Raw genomic sequence first — 24,954 nt, 5'->3', positions numbered from 1 at the left:
AGATATGAGTTCAGTCCTATAATTACAAGGAATCTAAAGTACTGTCAACTTAATGAAACACATGATTTGATAATAGTAGCGGAATTCAGTGTATTATACAATTTAAGATACAAATTAATTTGACTTACATATCAAAAATGTCATTTCTTTCCCAATCACTTCAGTAGGAAGTAAACAAACAAAAAATCTGACTTAATGAAAAGTTCATTAAGATTTTCTATATAAAGTCTGGACCTTTGAACATAAAAGATAAACATGTTTTGATGAAGGCTGTGTTTTTTTTCAAATTTTCATTTGTATAAAAGTAAATTAACTCATTAAAGTACAATCAATCAAAACAATATTAAAAAAAAATAAATGTCACTTCACACACAAACAATAAATAGATTGTAGCTTTACTAATGTGTAATATCCTGACTGAAACAAACATAGAAAGCTGACTATTCCTAGTACAGCCAGGAGCTCCAAGATTGGTGATGATGCTGGAACATCACATCTTTCAGCTGCATCATATTTCATAAGGATTGTGTGACCTGGAGTCCACTTTACTGGCTTCACACAGCTTGTCAAAGACATTCTACTGAGGCCCCAAAGGGTTATTTACCAGAAAACCATCAGCAAGTTCTATGCCAGGTGTCTCAAAAACTTCACTTACATTCAGCTTTTTTTCCCCCTCTTAACAAATTTATGAAAGATTTTGTACATGAACATCATGTGTTCATGAAATACACATTCTGTAGCTTTGATACCAAATTGAATGTATTGGTTAACTCTTCTCGAGGAGAGAATCTAGTTAATATTTTCAACACTAAAATTTCTTTCCATTTTTTTTTCAAAACTAAAACCTTTCTCAGTGGCATGTGTTGAAGAAACCATTATACTGGATGTTTCTTCTGACATTTTTGCTCGAGGAACCCATCTACGTTTGAATATACCTCTGCAATTTTTTAATGTTTGATATAAAATTATTATCATTGTGTCATGTAACACCTACAATATAATATTTATATCTTCATGGTATTCAGTGATTTCTTTTGGCCCCACGAAAAAGAAGAAAGGAAATTTCACACTTCTATTGCATCAACCAATGTTTGGTAATAAAAAGGTACAGTTAGCACTGCTGATTCCTAATATTAAATAGAGGCAGAAATGCAGGTTTCTATGTGCTATCTCATAATATAATAACCCTGCTATGATGGCATACTTTTAACATATTTTTCCTCAGTTAAACTGTTGCATTACAGCGACTTGTACGCCAAAAATGTCAAGTATCAATGAAATTGATTTTATGATACCAGAAATAATTGATATATTCTGGTATTTAACTATTATTATAAATATCTTCACATATTCCTATAAATAAAACCTCTAGTCGGATCTGTATCACACTGTCTGCACATAATATCTGTATTAAAATAACACTGTCTGCACATACTCATCTGTATTAAAATAACACTGTCTGGTGTTAATGATGTTAATCATTTATTAATATTTACATATTATTATAAATATCTTCACATATTCCTATAAATAAAACCTCTAATGACTTGAAATTATATCAAAATAACACTGTCTGCACATAACTGATCTGTATCACACTGTCTGCACATAATATCTGTATTAAAATAATATCTGTATCAAAATAACACTGTCTGCACATAATATCTGTATTAAAATAACACTGTCTGCACATAATATCTGTATTAAAATAACACTGTCTGCACATAATATCTGTATTAAAATAACACTGTCTGCACATACTCATCTGTATTAAAATAACACTGTCTGCACATAATATCTGTATCAAAATAACACTGTCTGCACATAATATCTGTATCAAAATAACACTGTCTGCACATAATATCTGTATCAAAATAACACTGTCTGCACATAATATCTGTATCACACTGTCTGCACATAATATCTGTATCAAAATAACACTGTCTGCACATAATATCTGTATCAAAATAACACTGTCTGCACATAATATCTGTATCAAAATAACACTGTCTGCACATAATATCTGTATCAAAATAACACTGTCTGCACATAATATCTGTATCAAAATAACACTGTCTGCACATAATATCTGTATCAAAATAACACTGTCTGCACATAATATCTGTATTAAAATAACACTGTCTGCACATAATATCTGTATTAAAATAACACTGTCTGCACATACTCATCTGTATCAAAATAACGCTGTCTGCACATAATATCTGTATCAAAATAACACTGTCTGCACATACTTCTCTGTATCATAGTAACACTGTCTGCACATAATATCTGTATCAAAATAACATCTCCTGCACATAATATCTGTATTAAAGTAACACTGCTCTGTACCTAACTGATCTGTATCAAAAAAGCATTTCCTGCACATACTATCTTTATCAAAATAACACAGTCTGCACATAACTGATCTTTATCATAATTACACTGTCTGCACATAGTGGCCTGTATCATAACACTGTCTGTACTCACAACTCTTGACCTCAATATCATATATACAAACATTTGAAATCTATAAAAAGATCATTTTTCTTAAAATAAAGTAATGAATCTATAGCAACAGTACATATATAAACATACATGTATATATAATGATATACTTACAACCAAGACCAGATGTATAGACACACAGACAAAATGGTTAAGTTTGTAGTGGTCACTCATAAAATCCTAACTGAAAACTCTCAATGTCCATTCAAACCCTCCTTATCTTAAGTGTTATAGCCGCCAGAAGGTCGGAGGTCAGTGACTATAATTAGAAACCCTTTGTCAGCTGAAAAGGTCTGCTTTGTACAACAAATATAGTTGTCTTGCATAGAGTAACCAGGCACTCGTGCACACAATTTATACATATAAATATGAAAGGTGACCTACCTTAGCACAGCTGATGCCCACAGTTATCTCAATTAATCCGATCAAAGAAAAAACTTCACGCACAAGAATGTTGTGTAAATTTACATGTACACACAGACAAAACTGGGTCAAAGTTGGCTGTAGGCACAGTCTCAACCTGTAATAGTCTCAATGTATAAATACAAGGAAAATGGTGTGGATATTGAAGAGGAAACACCCTTCTTCCTCAGTGCTATACAGTATGAGAGTACCTCAGCACTGAGTAGGGAGTCTTTTGACTAATCACTCCTCACAAAACCTACACGGGTCAGGCCATCCATAAAAGGAAACAGGCCAAAGTTCACAGGTCACAGAGCATGCCTACAAGACAAAATTTGGTTCAGTGACCTCAGATAGTAAATAGTGGAAGAAAAAGACAAAGGAAATTAGACAATTTACACATAGATGAAGTGTACCGTGCACATTTGCACGTATGTACATGTAATGCTTGTCTACAGTAATTCTAGGGCTACCTACAACTACTTGAACTAGAGAATGGATATCAACATACAGGGGCAAGAAAAATGTAGAATACTTCAGTTTTTAAGGATAAATTTTATGAACATTTTACATAATGTTACAATATAAAATCACCTAATTGCATCAGTAAAAATTCTTGCAAGCTTATATATAAATTTTTTGAAAAATATTCAATACAAAAAGAAACTGTTTTGTTGGTTGCTTTCTCATTTAAATAAGGTTCCTAAAACTTATTAGAAATTTAAAAAATGCTTTTTAATAATTCCATACAAAGCTGCTGCTGTTTTCGAATATCACCTTAATAACAATAATGAGATTATAACAAATCCTCAAAAAATTATGATAATAAAAAAAATGAAATATGAAAAAGTTGTGAAAAAAAGTTTTTAATTGTCAACAATGATTAGTTATCTTCTATGATTGTAAAAATTATAGGACTGTAAAATTTCACAGACTGATGTTATAAAAAAAATTATGAAACACTTGTTTCTGAAAATATACAGAAAATCACATTTAGAAATGGCTATCAAAAAAATAATAATAAAAATGAGAAAAAAGACGTTTTAATATAATATGAATTGAATTGATAATTGTGTGCCAAAGGTTAAGTCTCAAAACCATCTGAAACATGGTAATCGTTCTTCTGGTAAAGTTCCTTCAAAATCCCTCAAACAAAGCACTATTGTGACTAAAACAAATGCCAACATAACTTAATGCACTGCTGAACAGTTGACCCTATCTGTTACATTCAGAACATAATGAGAATTCGGGGATGAAAGTAGAAGTATATTTATTGTATGATGTTAACAACATGTATGATCAAACAATCTAAACATCAGTTAAGATCAAACACACATCTGAACAAACCTGCCTCTACAACACTGGGGCGTAGTCTGAACATATTCAGTGTTACATTAACATTCAGCTTAAAAAAATCTGACCAAACGAGCTGGATATATCATATCACATAAAATCCTTAATACTGAATAACAGCTCATTATGTATCCTGATAATTAACTGTGCATACCCTTAATCACAAAGAAAATAGCATACATGTATTTAGGAATATATAGGGAAAAAAGAATTTCATGGTACTAAAGAACAAAGACTATTTGCAAACAGTTATCAAATTAATGAATAAACATTATCTATAATCCAAACTCTACACATTAAATCTTTCTTCTCCTGTGATAATTACACATATACAATTTCAATTCAATATTATCTTTTCAATATAAATGCAATTCTCTTTTGGTTTCTCCAATGAATTTCAAAATCTCCTAAGATCAATGCCAACAAAAATATTTTAATATCACTAAAATAAGCATCTTTGTAGTGTAACTAGAAATACAAATACAGGTCACCTTAACTACTGATTATAGTGTAACTAGAAATACATCTCCAAGGTTTTGTGTAAGTAGAAAATACAGGTCACCTTAACTACTGATTATAGTGTAACTAGAAATACATCTCCAAGGTTTTGTGTAAGTGGAAAATACAGGTCACCTTAACTACTGATTATAGTGTAACTAGAAATACATCTCCAAGGTTTTGTGTAAGTGGAAAATACAGGTCACCTTAACTACTCATTATAGTGTAACTAGAAATACATCTCCAAGGTTTTGTGTAAGTGGAAAATACAGGTCACCTTAACTACTGATTATAGTGTAACTAGAAATACATCTCCAAGGTTTTGTGTAAGTGGAAAATACAGGTCACCTTAACTACTCATTATAGTGTAACTAGAAATACATCTCCAAGGTTTTGTGTAAGTGCAGAATACAGGTAACATTAGCTAATAATTACAGTGTAACAAGAAATATGTCTTCAACGTTTTGTGTAAGTGGAGAGTACAGGTAAACTTACCTACTAATTACAGTATAACTAGAAATATGTCTTCAATGTTTTGTGTAAGTGGAGAGTACAGGTAAACTTACCTACTAATTACAGTATAACTAGAAATATGTCTTCAATGTTTTGTGTAAGTGGAGAGTACAGGTAAACTTACCTACTAATTACAGTATAACTAGAAATATGTCTTCAACGTTTTATGTAAGTCGAGAATCCAGGTTACCTTAACTAATTAGAGGGAATTTCCCTTACGGACCAATCTAGCACTGTTTTAAGTAAGAAAGCATTAGTTAGAGAACTGATGAGGGAAGGACTACTTTTTCATCATAGCAAAGCACTACACTCCATTGATGGTTTGATAATTTTACCAAATGGCATATTACATAGGTTCTTATAAACAGCGTGATGAATACCTAGATACCATTCTCAACAGCGATAACAAGCTAGCACTTCTTTCAAGGAATTATTGGAAGAAATTTGAATGGAATTGTTTAATCAGAACTTCAGAGAATGTTTTGAAACAAATTCTCTATTAGAATACGCAGTGACCTTAACCTCTGACTTCTGAAACTGAAAAGCAACTCAAAGCAAGCACTTTTCTCTAAACAGTACTGTATGAAATCTGAGTGAAATCGGCAAAACAAGACTCTATTATGTGGGAATATAAGGAGGACAGAGTGACTGCCTCGGCATGATTACAATATCCCCTGCTGATCCCTCATTCATTCATCTTACACCTAATTATCTATCAAACAATAAACCTATCCAATTTAAGAGAATTATTACCCATCTAAATAACATGGATCATTGAGTGCTGGAGTTGACAGTAGAAAATAACGATAAAAAAACTCAACATACCAAAGTTTAGAGTAGAAAATGGTCAGTAAAAATACACTTAAGTATAATTAAATTAAATAACCATCTTACGTTTATCACACAGTAACATATTATTTCAGCCATTGGCCAATGTATCAGTACCCATGACAAGGCACCAATCAATATAAGATACTGTAATTTAGATAATGTTAAAAACAGAATACAATCTTCCATGATGATGAGGATCGATATATGTGAATGATGAGGATTTTCAAGTGACTATCATAATATGGTTGGTTGATAATGTTTTTGTATATGTATCATATATATATTGAAAATAACTGGAAAAGTTTTTAAAAATACAATTATAATAACAGTTCTACCTTGCTCTATAACTATGTACAGTCAAATACAGTAAGGATCACAGTCCTATACAGAAAAATTGGGGCAAAGTAACAATTGGTCGGGTTGCGGGATGAGTGCAATGTTATATATCATGCTCAAAACAACGTTTCAGCCAATGAGAGGCTATCACGCTCAAAACAACATCTTAACCAATGAGAGGCAAAGGCTGCCATTTTGTATTTTCCATGCCAGATTGTTGAAAATGACTATGTTCCAAATCCCAGAAAATCAAGAAAAAAAATCCGGAATGAATCCTAAATAAATAGGTGCACATCTTCAACATACATATAAACATCCTACAAAGTTTCAAGCTTCCTTGTCAAAAACTCTATGAGGAGTTGTGGAAGATGGCTACATTCCAAAGCCAGGAAAATCAAGAACAACGTCTGGAATTAATCCATGATAAGAGGTGCGCATCCTCAACAACATCCTCAAAAGTTTCAAGCTTCTATGTCAAAAACTCTAGGAGGAGATGATTCTACAAAACTGGTACCCCTTTTCCCCGCCCACCCTCCGGCCTGCCCAGCCACCCATCTGCATGCCCACCCAACAATCACCACACTATAACCCAGATTTGCACTATGTGCAACCCGGCCAATAAAGCTTTGTCAGTCAAACACAATAAGGATCACAGTCCTATATAGGCTAAACCTATGTCAGTCAAACACAATAACGATCACAGTCCTATACAGCAATAAACCTATGTCAGTCAAACACAATAAGGATCACAGTCCTATATAGCAATAAACCTATGTCAGTCAAACACAATAAGGATCAGTCCTATATAGGCTAAACCTATGTCAGTCAAACACAATAAGGATCACAGTCCTATATAGGCTAAACCTATGTCAGTCAAACACAATAAGGATCACAGTCCTATATAGCAATAAACCTATGTCAGTCAAACACAATAAGGATCACAGTCCTATATAGGCTAAACCTATGTCAGTCAAACACAATAAGGATCACAGTCCTATATAGCAATAAAACTATGTACAGTCAAACACAATAAGGATCACAGTCCTATATAGGCTAAACCTTTGTCAGTCAAACACAATAAGGATCACAGTCCTATATAGCAATAAATTTATGTCAGTCAAACACAATAAGGATCACAGTCCTATATAGCAATAAACCTATGTCAGTCAAACACAATAAGGATCACAGTCCTATATAGGCTAAACCTTTGTCAGTCAAACACAATAATGATCACAGTCCTATATAGCAATAAACCTATGTCAGTCAAACACAATAAGGATCACAGTCCTATATAGGCTAAACCTATGTCAGTCAAACACAATAAGGATCACAGTCCTATATAGCAATAAACCTATGTCAGTCAAACACAATAAGGATCACAGTCCTATATAGGCTAAACCTATGTCAGTCAAACACAATAAGGATCACAGTCCCGTATAGGCTAAACCTTTGTCAGTCAAACACAATAAGGATCACAGTCCTATATAGCAATAAATTTATGTCAGTCAAACACAATAAGGATCACAGTCCTATATAGCAATAAACCTATGTCAGTCAAACACAATAAGGATCACAGTCCTATATAGCAATAAAACTATGTACAGTCAAACACAATAAGGATCACAGTCCTATATAGGCTAAACCTTTGTCAGTCAAACACAATAAGGATCACAGTCCTATATAGCAATAAACCTATGTCAGTCAAACACAATAAGGATCACAGTCCTATATAGGCTAAACCTATGTCAGTCAAACACAATAAGGATCACAGTCCTATATAGCAATAAACCTATGTCAGTCAAACACAATAAGGATCACAGTCCTATATAGGCTAAACCTATGTCAGTCAAACACAATAAGGATCACAGTCCTATATAGGCTAAACCTATGTCAGTCAAACACAATAAGGATCACAGTCCTATATAGCAATAAAACTATGTACAGTCAAACACAATAAGGATCACAGTCTTATATAGGCTAAACCTATATCATACACAATAAATCACAGTCCTATATAGGCTAAACCTTTGTCAGTCAAACACAATAAGGATCACAGTCCTATATAGCAATAAAACTATGTACAGTCAAACACAATAAGGATCACAGTCCTATATAGGCTAAACCTATGTCAGTCAAACACAATAAGGATCACAGTCCTATATAGGCTAAACCTATGTCAGTCAAACACAATAAGGATCACCATCCTACATAGCTCTTAAGTGTTCAATTGCACCCAGTACATATTTATCAAAGCTGTACATCAAAGCATTAGTAAACAACAGCTAGGAGCCATGTATAATGAAAATATTTCATCAGCTAAGTAAGACAAGGTCACTGGTGAGATCAATTAAATACATATATTGAAATACAACATACATTGGTGAAAGAACAGGGAAACTACACATTCCTGTCGAATGTCCTAACCTGGAACCAAACTTAGATCTCTGTTGGAATTACATTGATAAAATAAAGGATTATCCATGTATAATTCATATGCAAACTTTATGAAATGTTTGACTGATGATCTTGATAAATTGCTCTCCGTTGTCTGTAATATCAACAAACTTTGGTCAACATAACAGTTACCACTTTGTATGAAAGGGTGTGACTTAAAACCCAGAAAATACAGTCATCATCTAAATAAACCTTGATCAATAAAAAGCCCATTCACATCCATGAAATTCAAAATTTATGGAAGCAACAGCAATAATTAAAATGACTGATTGTAATTAATCAATTATAGCTCATTCGTGTAAAATTTACAGATAATGATGGTTATCAAGTCCAATCTTGTTAAGTAGTTGATAACTATCTACAATACATTGACACACAAGTAGAAGTGTTGAATGGATATTTTCAGTGAAATTACAATATTGAGACCAAAGACTGACAGACAGGCTTAAGAATGGACAGACATAACTGTATATTGGAAATCTCCTGTTGTTTGTGATAAAAGGATAATTTTGACAAATATATCACATGGATACCAATGAGTGATAGACAGACAGATGGATGGACAGATAGAAATAACCTTATATCTGAAATCTGCTGTTTGTGACACAAAGGATAATTTTCACGGAAGTTATCACAAATAAACCTAGAAGTGACAGAATGATTGACGAATGAATTAACTGATGAAGTCTTATCAAGAAATTTCATGCTGTTTTTAATGCAGAGGATAATGTTAACGAAACTTATCGCATAGAAACCAGAGAATGAAAGACTGACTGATGGATGAATGGACAGATATAATCTTATAACCTATCTCAAATATGCTATTTGGAAACTACATCAATCACTGGTTTTTTGGAATCTGTATAGTAGTATCATATATTTTTATCATCTGACATGGCTAATATGCTTTTCAATCCATGTGAAATTGGCAAGAAATCTTAAACCACGGAAATAATAATCTCGCTCTCTACTTCAATATTGTAAATAAAGCACTCAACCTATCAGACATACCAACATAAACAGAACAACCACTTATAAGGTTGAAACATTTCAATGTGTACACAGAATGAATTAATAACATGCCGGTATCTGTTTACAAACCAGATCAACCTCAACATATCCTTACATATCATTAACACAGTTACACTCAGACTCTTTTACAAACAATTAATATCTGACCAGATGACAAACCGAGAAGTGATATGTCTTTGGATGGTAATTCCTCACATGTTGCTGGACAAAATGTGTGTCTCAAGCTGGTTGACATCATATACAACTTTCCATCACACACAACAACTCCAATATGATATTGATGAGGTTTTCACAATGGCTAATGAGAAAAAGTTCTGGTTCATGTATATGATGATGATGATGATAAGAAACTGCTGTGAAACTTGAAACATTCAGAAATGTTGGACAGGTAACAATGGTATATTAGACATTATGTAGACCAACAGTGAATCAAACAATTTTGATTTACAGATTTTGATTAGTTGACCAAGTGGAGTACTTCTAGTTTGCTGAAGTTTTAAACGCAAAAAGCAAAGATGTGACCAATACCAGGTAAAGAAAAGAACTAGTCAGTCACCTTTGTAATTACATATGTAAATTTTGTGTACACATTCACTTTTCTTATACTAAATTGATTATAAATGCTTACAAAGTCAGTAATCTTAGCACAAATGAAGTTAATTTAATCAATAAGAATTTCAATCCTCAACATGGATGTCCTGAGTGTTAATCCTGGTTTCACCCTTACAAATTACTCAAGTATTATGAAGCTCAATACAGGAAAACATTCATTTGAACATTTATTCTGGTTGAAATAAAATGATACGAGTCAAATGACATGCAGTAATGTTGATCAGTGTGATGTCCCAGTCTGAGACTGTGATGTTTCATTTCAACATAAATTGTGCAGCATGAAAACAAAACTTTATAGAAGCACTCACTCAATAGAAAAACCTGTTGGAAGCAGAAAGCACAGAAGCAATGAGTCTAACAAAGAGATATAACTTACAGTGGGAAGGCATTGAAGTGGAAGTACACCAGACCAAGTCCATACAGGAACGATGAGTCCTACAATAATAGAAAGCTTTATACAGCTGACCAAATATAGTTACTTCTCGTTATTTTAAAAGAAGTTTTATTTCTTACTTAGCCCATTACAGGGGTAGTCTATCCTGACTCTTCTAAACTAAATTTAATCCCTAAGAAAGAACTGCTCTGAGGAAGATCTTTAAAAGTCAGAAAATTTGTTTCTTTTTCTTGTAAACCCTAATAAAAAAAAGGCAACAGACTACCTTAAACCAGAAATCAATATAAGTCTCATTCAACTATCATGAACAATACAAAAGACTTTCTGGAGTGTTTTGGTATTTAAAATCATCATTTAATGTCCAAGTGAGAGAAAAACAATAATGTATCAGCAAGACCACATAACCATGGGAACAAAAGAAATCAAATTGTTCAGTTGATAGGGTAACAATATTTATGTAAGACCACATAACCATGGGAACAAAAGAAATCAAATTGTTCAGTTGATAGGGTAACAATATTTATGTAACCTACTGTACATGTATATGTTATATAACGATGCACCTTTTTGTCCTGTATTGGTTTAATTTCTTTTGATGAAAGCTAAGAACCATTGTAACTCGTCATTCACACTTGATGGAATGTAATTGCTTTCAAAAATGAATATCACATAAATTTGATGGATTGCTATTTGAATAAGAAATAAATAAAAAGGTCTGTTGCAGCATAGCAACAACGGAATTTAAATAATTTAAGCATCAAAAATTTATGACTATCATAACCGAGGTATGCAACAGGTCTTGGTTTGAGAAAGGATATCGTAGCCATTAGCAGACTACATCTTATTATGAAATGCTTACCTTCCAGTAATCAGGCTTCAGATAATAGAACCGCTGGTATGCCGACAGTGCTGAAATAAATACAGACCAATATCAGTAACATTTCAATGGCTTCACTTATCGGAGTGATGTAGAGATTCTAACACTTTGTACTGTGTATTCTGGCGATGAAAACAGTGGTTTACTGACCAAGATATTTATAAAACAACAGCCCAATACCAACAAGAATACAAATATCAAATTCGATTACTACTAAAATTTACATTTTTTGAATAAAGACTACTTTTTAGTAAAGATATAGGAGTAAAAAAATTGGAAGGCCATTTCTGTTAGTGAGTGAATAAAGGGACGCAACTCTTACTGTGCCAAGAGATAAACTGAAATTCCCACTGTGGTTTGCAATTGATGGGAAGACATCCTTAAATTTTTGTAGTAGTTACATTTTATTATGGGTCTTCCTTCTGCATTTGACAACAACTTTTAGTATTGAACATGTTTGTCATAAAGGCAATGAGGAAGAATTTAAAATTCTTCATGATTCTCATAAATTTAATGTTATGTTCCTTACTTCCTGCAAAATTCCATGTTAATGTTGAAAATACTCAAAGACAGGAATTAAACCTGGTGGTGATAACTCATGACTTTAAAATCTTAGGGCAAAGAAGGTTAACATGTTTTGTTAGCTGACTGACAGCTGAGAACAAATTCTTATGTTCCCAAGGAGCAATGCTTGGCCAACTAAAACAATCCTTTAGCTTATACCTTCAGGCCTTGAATCTAACATTTTTTGTCACTTGCTGAAAACAGCAAGTGTCTTAAATTTTTACTTGCTAAAATGACTTATTACTTGCTATTATCGCAAATCTGCATGTTCAAATAATGTGTTTTGTGATTTGTAATGTATTACCTTGCTTCATCCAATATATATCAACATTATAGAAGAACTGCTTTGTCCCAATATTTACACTTTGAAAATCAAAACTCAAAACAATTCAATTCCGTGAATGTAAGGAATAGACAGGCACTCACAGTTTGCATCTGATGAATCCACTTGCTGAAAAAAGCAAGTCATTATTTTTTCTACTTGCAATTCTTGGATTTCTACTTGTAAATAGCCAGTAAAAGGCCTTAAATTCGAGGCCTGTACCTTTTGGGTATTGTTCTAATAGCAGTAGAAGGTGGCCTAACTGACAGTAGATTGTGGTGTCCACACCACTGTCCTTCTCTCCTCCCTCTACACCACTGGCTTGGTTCTGCTTGGCATTTTCACGGATCACCTGCTCAAAGTGCTTTATACCCTGTGTAGACAAATACAAAATCTATCAAAGCATGAGCTGACACCAGTTTTGTAGTCAAATATTGAATAATACTGTGCTTTTATGGTAGTTAGTCTGATAATTCAGAATTCTTGAAGCAGGTATTTACCATTTTTTTCTGAAAATTGTGTTAGACATAAAGAATGATGGACCTTGCAAAAGTTTAGTGTATTTGTTATTTGTGTATTTCTCTAGTAATGTGGAGTTATCTCCCTGTAATGAGTAAGGAACTACACATAAACACAAACCATAATACCATATTTTGTTTCAACACAACCATTCTTACAAACATTTTCTGTAAAGGGAGATAATTACAACATAGATTCTATTTGTTATCAGTTTGCATTAGTTGAGGTATCTTTATTTGTGAATTTGAAATACAGCTACTCCATGTAATTTGTATAGTAAAGCTCACAAGTGTTAACATATCCATAACTGTTCTATAAACCTCCTTCACTTACTCCACCCAAAAGTATATTGTATGTTGATCCCAAAATCTGAGTCAATAGCCATAGCTTTTTACTGATACTACTTCTATATCAACACTATATACACATTACAAGTTTTGCTTTTTAAACACTACATGCATTACCTTTTCCAGTAGACCTTTCTTTAAAGCCCCTTCTGGTGAGTTGAACTTTAAGAATCCAAACAATCGACTGTAAGACAAAAATTATAACAGAGATATTATGGTTGGAACATTGTAATTATTCATACAAATACAATCATGTTTTGCCTCTTAGATCAAGGCATGTGATATTAATTCAAGCAATCTGGTCAAAACTTCTCTATCATAGTACATGTCCTGTGAAGGTCAGCAATACTAGAATAATCTGAAATGCTATCTTATTTATAAAGATGATGTATGTAAAAGATCCGACATCATGGATGGATATTTGGAACTCAGGACAGCCCCACTATATAATTCTTCATATAATGTTAAGCGCATGAATCAAATTTGAATATCCTTATTTCTATAGCACTTTAACTGTATACAGACACTGTATCATTTGTTTTGTAATAAAAATATTGTTAGATCTGGTTTCCAATTTCATATAATACACAGAAAATACCAAGTGAAAGCAGTTAAGCATTGATTAAATTGCACTTTGGGGTATTCTAAAAAAAAAATTATACTAATAAGATTTTTAAGTCAGAACAATCAATGAAAATTCCTTTCATAACTTTCTATTCTGTCACATCTAATAAGATAATTTCTTTGCCTTCACATATCTTTCAGTTCATTGTTTTCATCAGCTGCATAATCTTTAACATCCTTAGGTTGTCACTTCCTGTCTTTTGACTAGTACTTATAAATATGGATGCTAATTATAATTTCCTATTCAATGCTTTGTGTGGGTACAAACTTCAGGTATACTTACAGAAAGGTAAAAAGGTTTACAGGTTTAGAAAGATAATGACAGGCAGTTGTATGAAAGTTAGGGGTGTTAATCATATAAAAAAACAAGATTCTCACATTATAACTAAGACTTGGAAAAGTCTACAATCACTAAAAAAGACACCGCATAAATCTCCAAGAGCAGCCCTTTCCAGATATGGCATATATATCCAAGTCACCGAGCAGGGGTAGATCATATTCTACTATGAGTTATCTCCCTTTATTAACTTTCTTCTTAGTTTGTGCTGGACACTAGCAATGTCCCATTATATTGGTTATCAGCCAATATTGCACCTATCTTTAAGAAAGAGGACCATAACAAAGTGCTCTACCTACAGAGCAAGCTCAAAGAACACATTCTCCATAGCAGCTTAATGACACATCAAGACAATCGCAACATTCTCACCGACTCAAAACATGACTTAATATGCAAACTGTCAAATTATTATTCAACAAGGTATAACCAGAAATATAAAAGATATGAACATATTAACATGGTACTACATGTCCTTGATTTTTGACAATCCTCTCTACCATTGCCTTATAAGCAAATTTAACCACTATAATATCCGCAACAACTCCCTTATCTGGATCTCCTCATTTCTATATAATCGATGACAAAAGGTCCTTATCAACAATACCAGTTCTTCTCTTTCAGTGGACACCGGCATTCTGCAAGGTACAGGTCTTGGGCCATTACTGTTCTTCCTCTTCATAATGGCCATCCCTATTCTGTACTTCCCAATGCTTTTCACTTTGCTGATGAGTATCTCCTTTATAGACCCATCAACAGAATCAGAGACTGTGAGCAGCTCCAGCAACATCGTGTACACTTCAAGATGTGTGGGAATCTAACTGGCCATTGAATTTTAATTCTGATACATGCTTTCTAATTAGGACATTTTAAAAACATCACTCCATCTCCTTCAACTATTCGCTCAATCAGAAATCACTGCAAATAATCCTAATTATTAGGTACATTGTACCTAGGAGTTAATCTATCTGATGACCTGTCCTTGGGACCACATGTTAGCAGTAATTTTGCGAAGGCACACATAACAAGGTTGGTTTCAGCAATGGCTGACTCCCTCAAATGGTTCTCTCTTCAAAGCCAACAGACGAAGAAAAGGCTGGTCAACTTTTATAACATTACTGAAGACCTCATAGCTCTACCAGTCAAAAAGTACTTAAGCAAAGCCAACACTCGTGGGAACCAACACCATCGTCATATACAGGCATCCAAAGACTTTTTTAAGTTCTCTTACTTATACAAGCCAGGGATCATAAAAAACTGAAACAGCTTACTCTCCTCTGCTGACAGTCTTGAGTCATTCAAAGCTGGTCTATACTTTCCACATTAAACAATTACCATACCCCTTGCCATGAGACAGAATACCACCCTCCCCCTTATCATTTGATACATTATATATACCTTTGCTTAACATATTCAGTTTTAACTACAATTTTTTATGCACCAAGTCCAGAAATAGAGACAGTAATCGCTCTGTTTTAGAGATTTGTCTCTAAGAAGAAGACATGCCAAATAATATTTGATTTCAAGCTACACTGTAGAGTACCATGAGAGTATTGACAATAGGATAAATTACAAAATTTAAGTTTGTTCCTGCTGTTCAATCATATAAAAGAAGAAGAAAAACAAAGTTCATTATCTGATAACAACAGTCAGATCACATGAGCACGTTACATTGAGATAACGTTATTGAGCCCCAGTACACAAACTACTTTAGCATGAGGCTAACCTGTCGAACTCTGCAAGTTGCTTCTTTTCTTCATTTTGAAGAACTATTTCCATTCCTTCAAGATTCATAGTTCAGGCTTTCCCGCTTGCACACTAAACTAATTGCAAATTAGTGTAGTCTCTTGAATGCACAGTTGGTCTAAACTGCATGAAATGTTGATGAAAAAGTCATTTTCCGGTTCTCACTACAAAGATGCCAGAGAATAGACCTAGTGACCTAGTTTCGAGTATCCAATGAAATCTGTTGTTACTTATACTCTTCGGTTGATCAAATTTAGCTATCTTACAAAACGTGATAAAAACGAAATTGACACACTTCAAATTGATTTATTGTTATATATATCCAACAGATTACGACCAAATTTAGATGTAATACATATACATATGCATAATTATACTAGTATCGAATGATGTTGTTCTGAAATGTTAAACCATAACGATAAAATTAGATAGTGACTGGTCAAGCGACGATGTATTTCGTAAAATAGCAAAAAATAGTAGAAACGAAACTAAAAAACACAGGAGAGATATCTTAACAAGTGCGAAGTCAGAAGTTGACAGGGACATATCTATATGGAAAGGTGACCCTATGTGTCTTTTAAACATTTGTCAATGGTTCAGTGTTTTGTAGTTTAAATTGGTCTAACTGTTCATTCATTGTTGGAAGTTCGACACGCATTTCTTGATTGTCAGATTTCTGATGAAACATTTGACATTCAATCAACTCCTTGTCTACCATATGCAAATGTCATAAATGGAACGGCACATATCTTTTTCCTTTCTGGTGACTGACTTCATTTTAAAAAGACTCGAAGTATATGTCCTAAAATGTTGCTTAAAGCAGGACGTAAAATAAAAGGAATAGTATGTTAGAGACGCTATATTTTGTAGTAAATACATCGGAGTTGCTATGTTATTGTACCATTTTCCTACAAATACATAGTGCTTTTTCTTCAAAATGTAGTAGAAGGCTGAACAATTTTTATGTAGAACCTGCTAACGTTTGTGACAAATAATTTCTATTAACTTTTGAATTTTAAACGAATTCAGTTATTATTTTTCGTTAAGAACAAACTGAAAAATTACCCTTGACTTTAACTTTTGTGATTACAAATATATTTCTATTAAAAAACATACAATATATATACATGATATTTTATAATAAATATAGTATGTACAAATCAAAATAATATTTTTTAGTTCCGTTGAATTACTATTAAGACATTCTATATTGATATATCAGCTCTATAATTAAAAATGATATCTTGGTTTTCCCATAACTTATCAAGCCCACTTTCAATTCAAAATATTAAAATGACCTTGTCTAAATCAGTGGCATTCAAAAACAGTAATTTTCCATTACAAACATATTTTGTTATGACAATGTCATTTTGATTAATTTGTATCATTTTTTATATGACATTGAACTCTACTTCTTGTTTGGCTATGATCAGGCTGTTCAGTGCTTTCTACTATTCTCTCTATACATCCCTGTTACAAATATCAGACATTTCACCCCATGCACAGTTTGCACCACTGTGTTTCTCAACCACTAGCAATAGTTTATCCTATTTTCAAGTTTCAAAAAGTGATGTTTTGCCGCCACCTCCAAAGAAGAAATGTAATACTGAAACAAAATTATCTAATATACATAATTTATCATCAAAATTTAAATTGCATTGCTATATAGTGTTCATAATTTAAGCAACAGCCCACATATGTTTGACTACTGAACACTGAGTTCCAAGGGACTGCCCTCTTATTATTTTGTTTCAGCCTCTGTGCTGTTTGCTAGCTCTTTTTGTATTTTCACATATAGAAATTAGCAACATGATAAACACTTTACCACAGATTTAGATCTCTGTTTAGGACTTCATTTTTCTCACAATAAGATCAGAAAAATAATTACTGTCAATGGTACCAGCAGGAAAAGGGAAAACAGATTGTTTTTAAGAATCAAACCATCAGATATTCTTATTGTCATAAGCAAATAAAAAGGAAGTCTTCTACATAGGAGGTGCGACTCCATGTGGTGGGGTACCTAGGATTTTTTTGCTGTCTTCAGAAAAAACATATTTCTTTAAAAGAACAGAGTTTCTTTGTAAATGGTTAAAGTTTTGTGGCAGTTTTGTAGTCTTTTATAGAAATTTAAGTCAGATTATTGTAATATTGTCAAATGCACAGGTTTCTGGTTTCAAATAATGAATTACTTTCTTCAATGAACTTCAGTAAATAACAAACTCATAAATCGGAGAAGATGGCAGGCAATCCTGATGACAATGAGCCCTTTGAGGTCCTTGACTTAGAAGCGATTCGTAGAGGCAATAACTGGATACAGAAAGTGTTTGGAGACATTTCAAAACAATCTGCAGCGAAGCAAGTTGCTATTGGAGGAGCTACGGGATGGTTTGTATTTCAAATTAGTGTGTTATGTTGTCAAGGCCTTTTTTTCACCGAAAATCAATGAGAGTGGGGTAATATTTGTTAAGGAAATGACACTTTTTTCCTTCCGACAATTCATATCATATCTCCTTGAATTGTGTTCTTAAAAGCCAAGCAAATATTTCGTTCTATTTTTTTCTATGAGTTTCCTCAACCAAACATGTTATTTATGATTATTTATTATACCCCATGATTAATTCCTAATTTTTCGATCAGTTTTGGATTGTGTCTTATGTGTGAGAAGCCATTTTGTTCGACTTTGTCACATGAATAAAGTTGGAAGCCCCTTTCCCCATTGAAAAAGCATACCCATGAGCATAAACATGTTTAACACATTTTTTATTCTACATTTTATTTACAAAATAACAATAAATAACATGTACACTAATAACATAAAATAAATAATCAGACGTTTTATTGATTATGAATTGTTTCTCAGAAAGTCTTAATACACAGCAGGCCTGTTTATTATTTCTTAGCAAATTCTCAATGAAATACTATTCACTGTAAGAACTCCTCTTGAAGTTGTCAAAACCTTCTGGTCGTTGTAATAAATGGCGTTCTCGTCGTCTGATGGTGTGTACACAAATAGCCCTAATGATATAGTGCAGGAAAGGTCTTGACTTTATAGTTATCGTTAATTGGCTAATCACACGCTGTCACTCACTCACACTCGAGGTGAGGAGACGACCCAAGCTGTTTATAACACTGCTGGGCTAACCCTTATCAAAACACCAATTATCGAAAGGAGGACTTGTAAGATTTTCATGAAATTTGGTTGAATAACTGTTGTTATAAACAATTAAGTGAATTCTTGAAGGCTGCTGTGACCATTGCGACATGCTTCGGCCATTACACTTAGCTCGTGAAATGAAATCGGCAGCTTAAATTTGCATTTTTTACCCGCGGACATTACATGGAAGGTGGGTTTTTTCCCCAGATTTTTGTGTCAAAAAAGGGGTGCGGACATTACACAGATGCGGACATTACGTGGGTTTTTACGGTAGTGTGTTATGTTGTCAAGGCCTTCAAAGAGTTTTGAGAGTGTTAATATTTGTTAAGGTCAAACCTCTCACACTTTCTCTTTAATCACTCAATGGGAAGTCTTTCTGCACATTATCTTTGGAAGGAATAAGATTTGCAGGAAACTTGCTTCTTTTGGCATTCTAAATGATTGCTTTCCACAAGTTATCTTTGAGAGGTACAAGTACATTATGATGAGACTTGCTTTGCAGACTTTTAACCTTAATCCCTTGTTGAAGTTTGATTACTGGAAAATTCTGTGCATATTTAAGGAGACTGCTGTGACCTTTATTGGCCGATATCTTTTCCAGTTCTCCATATTGCTCACATTCAATGTATATATTTTACAAATGAACATGGGCAGGGGATCTTAACGACTATGTCCTTGTTCTTTCTTGTAAATTGTCAAAAGAACAAAAGAACTTAAAGCTAGATGAAAAAGTATAGGATCGATCATTTATGGTAGGCTAAAAATTATATGATCTGTCATTTAAGTTGGGCTAAAAAATATAGGATCTGTCAGTTAAGGCAGGCTAAAATTGTAAGATCAGTGGTGTTAGCAGAAAGATATTTCTAGGCCTTAGAAACAGTTTTAACCCAACGTTGGTGGAAACAATTATGCAGTTCCAGAGGTTTTATCATTTCAGTGACCTTTTGATTTGATCTGTTTTTTATATGCTTGTATACCCTGTTATTTATCTTGTATTGAATTTTGATTCATAGGATATCTGGATATCTGTTTGTGAAAGTTGGAAAAATAGCTGCTGCCACTCTTGGAACAACGATAATACTTGTACAGGTAATGAAAAAGTATCAGTTTGAACCAGACTAAAATTAGTGGTGCAATTCATAATATCGATAAGTACTGCTGAAATTCTGTATCAACTTAGCTTGTAAACTAGGCTAAGAATAATGTTACTAGTATGTATAAGTATTGCCCCAATTCTATTTAAACTCGGCCAGTAGTACTTGTACATGTATCACAAAATGCATAAACTAGTTTGTCCTGCAACTGGCACTGCTATTGTCAGAATACACTTGTCATATATATTTTTGCTGTATTAGGCAGTGACAGAAAACAGTAGAATTAATTTCTGAATCTACTTAAAAATTATGTTTAACAATATAAATAAATATTGAAATAAGCGATTTTAAATGTTGTAAAGAACAAGTTTATTTACGAAAATTAATGAAGTCACTGTCACATCAGTTGAAGTTGAAGTTAACTATATTTCGGCACAGAGCAATTATTGTGGCGTACATCATCAGGCAAAATTCAGCGCAACATCAATGTCAGGTAAACAAAGATTAAACAAAAAACTGTTGAAGTTTTGATGGTTTGATTTTCAATCAGTGATGCTGGAAAAATAGAATACATGGACAGTGTCTTAGAATATAAGACGTATTTTGTCTTGAGACAGAAAGACAAAAGTTGCTCGCCACTTTTGCCTTTTTTCACTCTCACCAAATACAGCTTTTATTTTAAGACACTGACTATGTATTCTCAATATATTCTGACATTGTTGGTACAGATACTGCATCAGTCTCCTTGAACATGGCAAATATACTTGTACAGGTACTGTCATAGCCTGTAGGTACTGCCACATTCTGTGTAAACTTGGCTAGAAATACTCATACAGGTACTGATCATAGCTGTTAAATGAAATAGGAAAAAGTACTTGCACATGTACTGCCATAGCCTCCCAGTATAAACCATTCTATAGATACATGTATTGCTACCTTCATTAAGTTTATAGAAATTGTCCTGTGTATCATCATATCCATATTCGAACTGCTATTAGAGAATAATTAAGTGATGTTATGACAATGTTTTTTCTGTCTTTTTTATTCACACAGATTGCACAATATAAAGGTTATATACAGATAAATTGGAAGAAAGTCCAGAAGGAAATGAATCTTGCCAAAAACCAAATGTCCAAGGAAATATCTAAGAAATACCCTCACTACTCCCAAAACGTAACTATCAGTTTCTTTGTTTTATTGTTGTGAATGTATTTTTCTGTTCAGATTGCACAGCATCAAGGCTACCTTCAAATTAATTGGTCAAAGGTGGAACGAGAAGCAAATCGGGCCAGAATGGAAATTAGAAGAGAGGCCAATCGCAACATGTCAAAATTACAGCATGTAAATAATTTTGTTTTTGTTAACAAACCTTTCTGCAGTGATTTGTAACATATTTTATTACCTTCTCTAACCCTCATGAATTTTTTGTTAATTCTGGTGTTTGTATGACATTTCTGATTGTTTCACAGCAAAATTATCTTCTTTTGTAATTACTTGAAGGCTGAGGTAATATTCTGGATACTATTTGAGCATAGCCATCTAATTAAGCAAGGTTGTCATACAAATTAGGTCACTGTGACCTAAATTCATACCTCTTTCAAAAAATATTTTACATTTGACCTTGATAGAAGAAAAACATTTCTGGAGAATATCCTTTCTGTATAATACAAGTACAATTATAAGATTTTTGAATAGTAAAAAAACATCAGAGGTAAATGTAAAGTTTGTCAGAATTCAAAATTGCTTCAAAAGTTTATTTCATAAAGGAAATTCATGTCATATTGTGGATTGTTAAGGTCACAATAACCTTCATTTTGGGTGATGGAAAAAATGATATCGGCACTAAAAACTTTTCTTAAATATGCACCCTTTTAAATATTGTCAGTTCATAAGAAAAAATGGATTATCAGAAAGGAGGTCAAACAAGTTACAGGCTTTGTAATGTTATACAAGTAAGGCATTATAGCCAAGTGTTAGCAGGTTAATTATAACGAAAGCACAGGTCACCAATCATCGTACACTCATTTTATAAATACAGGGTGTCTGCATCCTTGTGTATTAAAGCTAAACAGATATTTTCCAATTGGAAGCTTAATCAATCACATAAATCCAATCAGATGATGAATGGATGATTTTAAACTTAGATATACATATACCTTTGTTATACACATACAATCCATGTTTTCATTCTTATAAAATGTTTACTTTTGTTTCAGATTCAGAATTTCTTCCGACAGAATATTTTCCTGGGTACTGGATTTGCTGGTGGCTTCTTGATAGGACTGGCCTTTTGAGACTCTAGGTCTCTGTAGGATCTGTTTGTATGATAGATTGAAATGTTACTGAGATTGAGTCTGACATACTGCTTGTTTCTGACATTTTACTTCCCTAATGTTAATGTATAAATGTAAGTGTGTTGGATCTGAAGCTGAATACATGGGGACCTGTTACAGTGGTGACAGTTTAGCAGATATTCTGAAGGATTTTATTTTCTGCATAAAGTTAAAAATTTCTGAAAATTTTTTTTTTTTTCAGATTTAACATGACTACAATTTAGTATAGTTATTGTTTTAACATATCAAATTTTGTAGCATTTAACTTCATGATATTGTGACGATTAAAGCCAAAATTTTATGTTTGCCGTCCTTTCAGTGTATTATCTTTAAAGGAAAAATTTTCTATGGAATTAACAAGCTAGTAGAATTTGTTTTCAATATTTTTCCAGAAAACAATTCTGAAATATGAGAATCTTTAGAATAATCTGTATGTTTTTAATTTTGACTTAGGGTATTGTAAATTGATGAACAGATTTTGCAAGAATAACCAGTCATTAACTGTATCTTGATGTGTTGCTTAACATGTACATACATGGTAACTCTGTTTTATAAATACTGTTTATATTGACTAGTCTGTTTTATGCTCATTTACATCTAGTAAACTCTTAAATTGATTTGTTTGGATTGAAAGTACTGCCATTATTTTGTATTAACAGTTTGTACTTAACAGGCAAAAGAAAATATACATGTACAGTATACCCACTTATCACAGAAAGACACTTCTCAAAACGATGAAATCACTTGCTCCTTTGTATTAGCAAAAAATACTCAAAATTACTGACTTCACATGTCGTCATCATGTTTAAAATCCTCAAAGGCAAAAGAACCCAAAATGAAATGTCACTTAAATTTACTTTAATTTTTTTTTAGATCAAAACTCATTTTTCTGAACTAGGACTCATTATATGATTGCAATGCAAACTTATCTTCTTTAATGTGAGGAAAGACTTTTGGACTTAAATGGACTTAAATGTGAGGAAGAACTATGGGAAAGTATCTCATTGTGATCAATTCTTCATGAGACAACTGAATAGTTGCCATATTTTCCAGCAATAAGCCATGCATGGTGTTATGTACACATACACAAAAAATCTCATGTTTGAAGCTTCATAATATTATTAACATTTCAGTTTTCTTTAACAAGCTCTACTTTTTTCTGTAATAAGCTCAACTTTTTTCTCTAAGCTCTACTTTGAATTAAGTATGATGTATTTTACCATTATACTCTGCTACTTCCACTTGCAGACAGAAATATGTGTAATTCTGTAACAGTCACATACAGGCAAATGAAAAAAATTTAAAAAAAAGTATGTATCTGACGTTTCATAAAACAGACCTCTCTCTTTCAGCAGATTAAAACTACCAGACTCTTAGTTCTATAATTGAACACAATTCACAAATCTAATGGAAATCTGTACATTGGGCTCTATTTTTTTTCTTCATTTGTCTGTAAAACCAATGCAATCATGGCTGGCCCTGGGTTTACTACAGAATGCAATTTTACTTGACATGTGCCACATTAGTGATTTAAATGTGATTCAAAAGTTCAGTTGCAGGATATGATACGGTTTTTCCTCCTAACCCTGGCTGTACAAGCCAGATGTCACATGGGAAACAACAGTTTTTACCCATTTTGGGTGTGGATTGTGTTCTTATTTTTTGTGTTTGATTCAGGAATAAGAATTTCATGTTAGTAGTGAAGTAAATGTTTTTATATATCTAAGGAGCATGTAGTACAAGTGAAAAACACCTCTTATGAACAATATTCAACCCAGAAGATTCTGTTTTCAGACTAACGTGGATCAATGTTTTCATGTCAACATATATGTTTTGTTTGTGTACAAATGTAAGGCGACAATGTGATGACTATTAATACCAGAAATAAATCGAAGAGGCCAGTCGGTCTTAAAAGTCACCAGAATTCTGATATAATTATTTTTGTTGATGCCTTGTGGAAGTTTGTTTCTATAGTCGTCTAGTTAACAATAACATCATGTGACAGTTTGACCGCTTAGGGAACAATATAATTTGCATTCTTTTTGGTCATTTAGTATATAATGTTCATGTAAAAATCATGTGTAGGATGGCGAGATGCTATCACACATTT

At 32.9% G+C, this 24,954-nt stretch overlaps 2 protein-coding genes across 3 annotated transcripts in view; one reads left to right on the top strand and one right to left on the bottom strand.

The window, feature by feature from the left end:
- Positions 1–16,311, bottom strand: part of LOC132545867 (histone demethylase UTY-like) — an 88,046-nt gene extending 71,735 nt beyond the window's left edge. Inside the window, exons 1-5 of the mRNA XM_060209539.1 lie at positions 16,244–16,311; positions 13,677–13,743; positions 12,916–13,066; positions 11,790–11,839; positions 10,913–10,971 (exon numbers count right to left, since the gene is read on the bottom strand). Coding sequence (XP_060065522.1) covers positions 10,913–10,971; positions 11,790–11,839; positions 12,916–13,066; positions 13,677–13,743; positions 16,244–16,311 — 395 coding nt within the window. The remainder of the gene's footprint in view (positions 1–10,912; positions 10,972–11,789; positions 11,840–12,915; positions 13,067–13,676; positions 13,744–16,243) is intronic.
- A 441-nt stretch (positions 16,312–16,752) lies between these two features.
- On the top strand, positions 16,753–24,762 carry LOC132545840 (FUN14 domain-containing protein 1-like). 2 transcript variants are annotated; one of them, XM_060209511.1, is made up of 5 exons: positions 16,753–16,823; positions 18,472–18,648; positions 20,431–20,506; positions 21,736–21,852; positions 22,728–24,762. In XM_060209511.1, the coding sequence occupies exons 2-5, from the start codon at positions 18,500–18,502 to the stop codon at positions 22,803–22,805; spliced, it is 420 nt and encodes a 139-aa protein (XP_060065494.1). In that variant the 5' UTR covers positions 16,753–16,823; positions 18,472–18,499; the 3' UTR covers positions 22,806–24,762. The 2 variants fall into 2 exon arrangements, with proteins under 2 accessions (XP_060065494.1, XP_060065493.1); XM_060209510.1 differs by lacking the exon at positions 21,736–21,852 and adding an exon at positions 21,565–21,684.
- Positions 24,763–24,954: the final 192 nt, after the last annotated feature.

Source organism: Ylistrum balloti, unplaced genomic scaffold, assembly GCF_031769215.1.
Source record: "Ylistrum balloti isolate Yb309-2 unplaced genomic scaffold, AGI_CSIRO_Ybal_v1 Utg369858, whole genome shotgun sequence".
Classification (NCBI taxonomy): domain Eukaryota; kingdom Metazoa; phylum Mollusca; class Bivalvia; order Pectinida; family Pectinidae; genus Ylistrum; species Ylistrum balloti.
The sequence above is the reverse complement of the archived record's forward strand: the minus strand, read 5'-3'. Positions and strand labels throughout refer to the sequence as shown.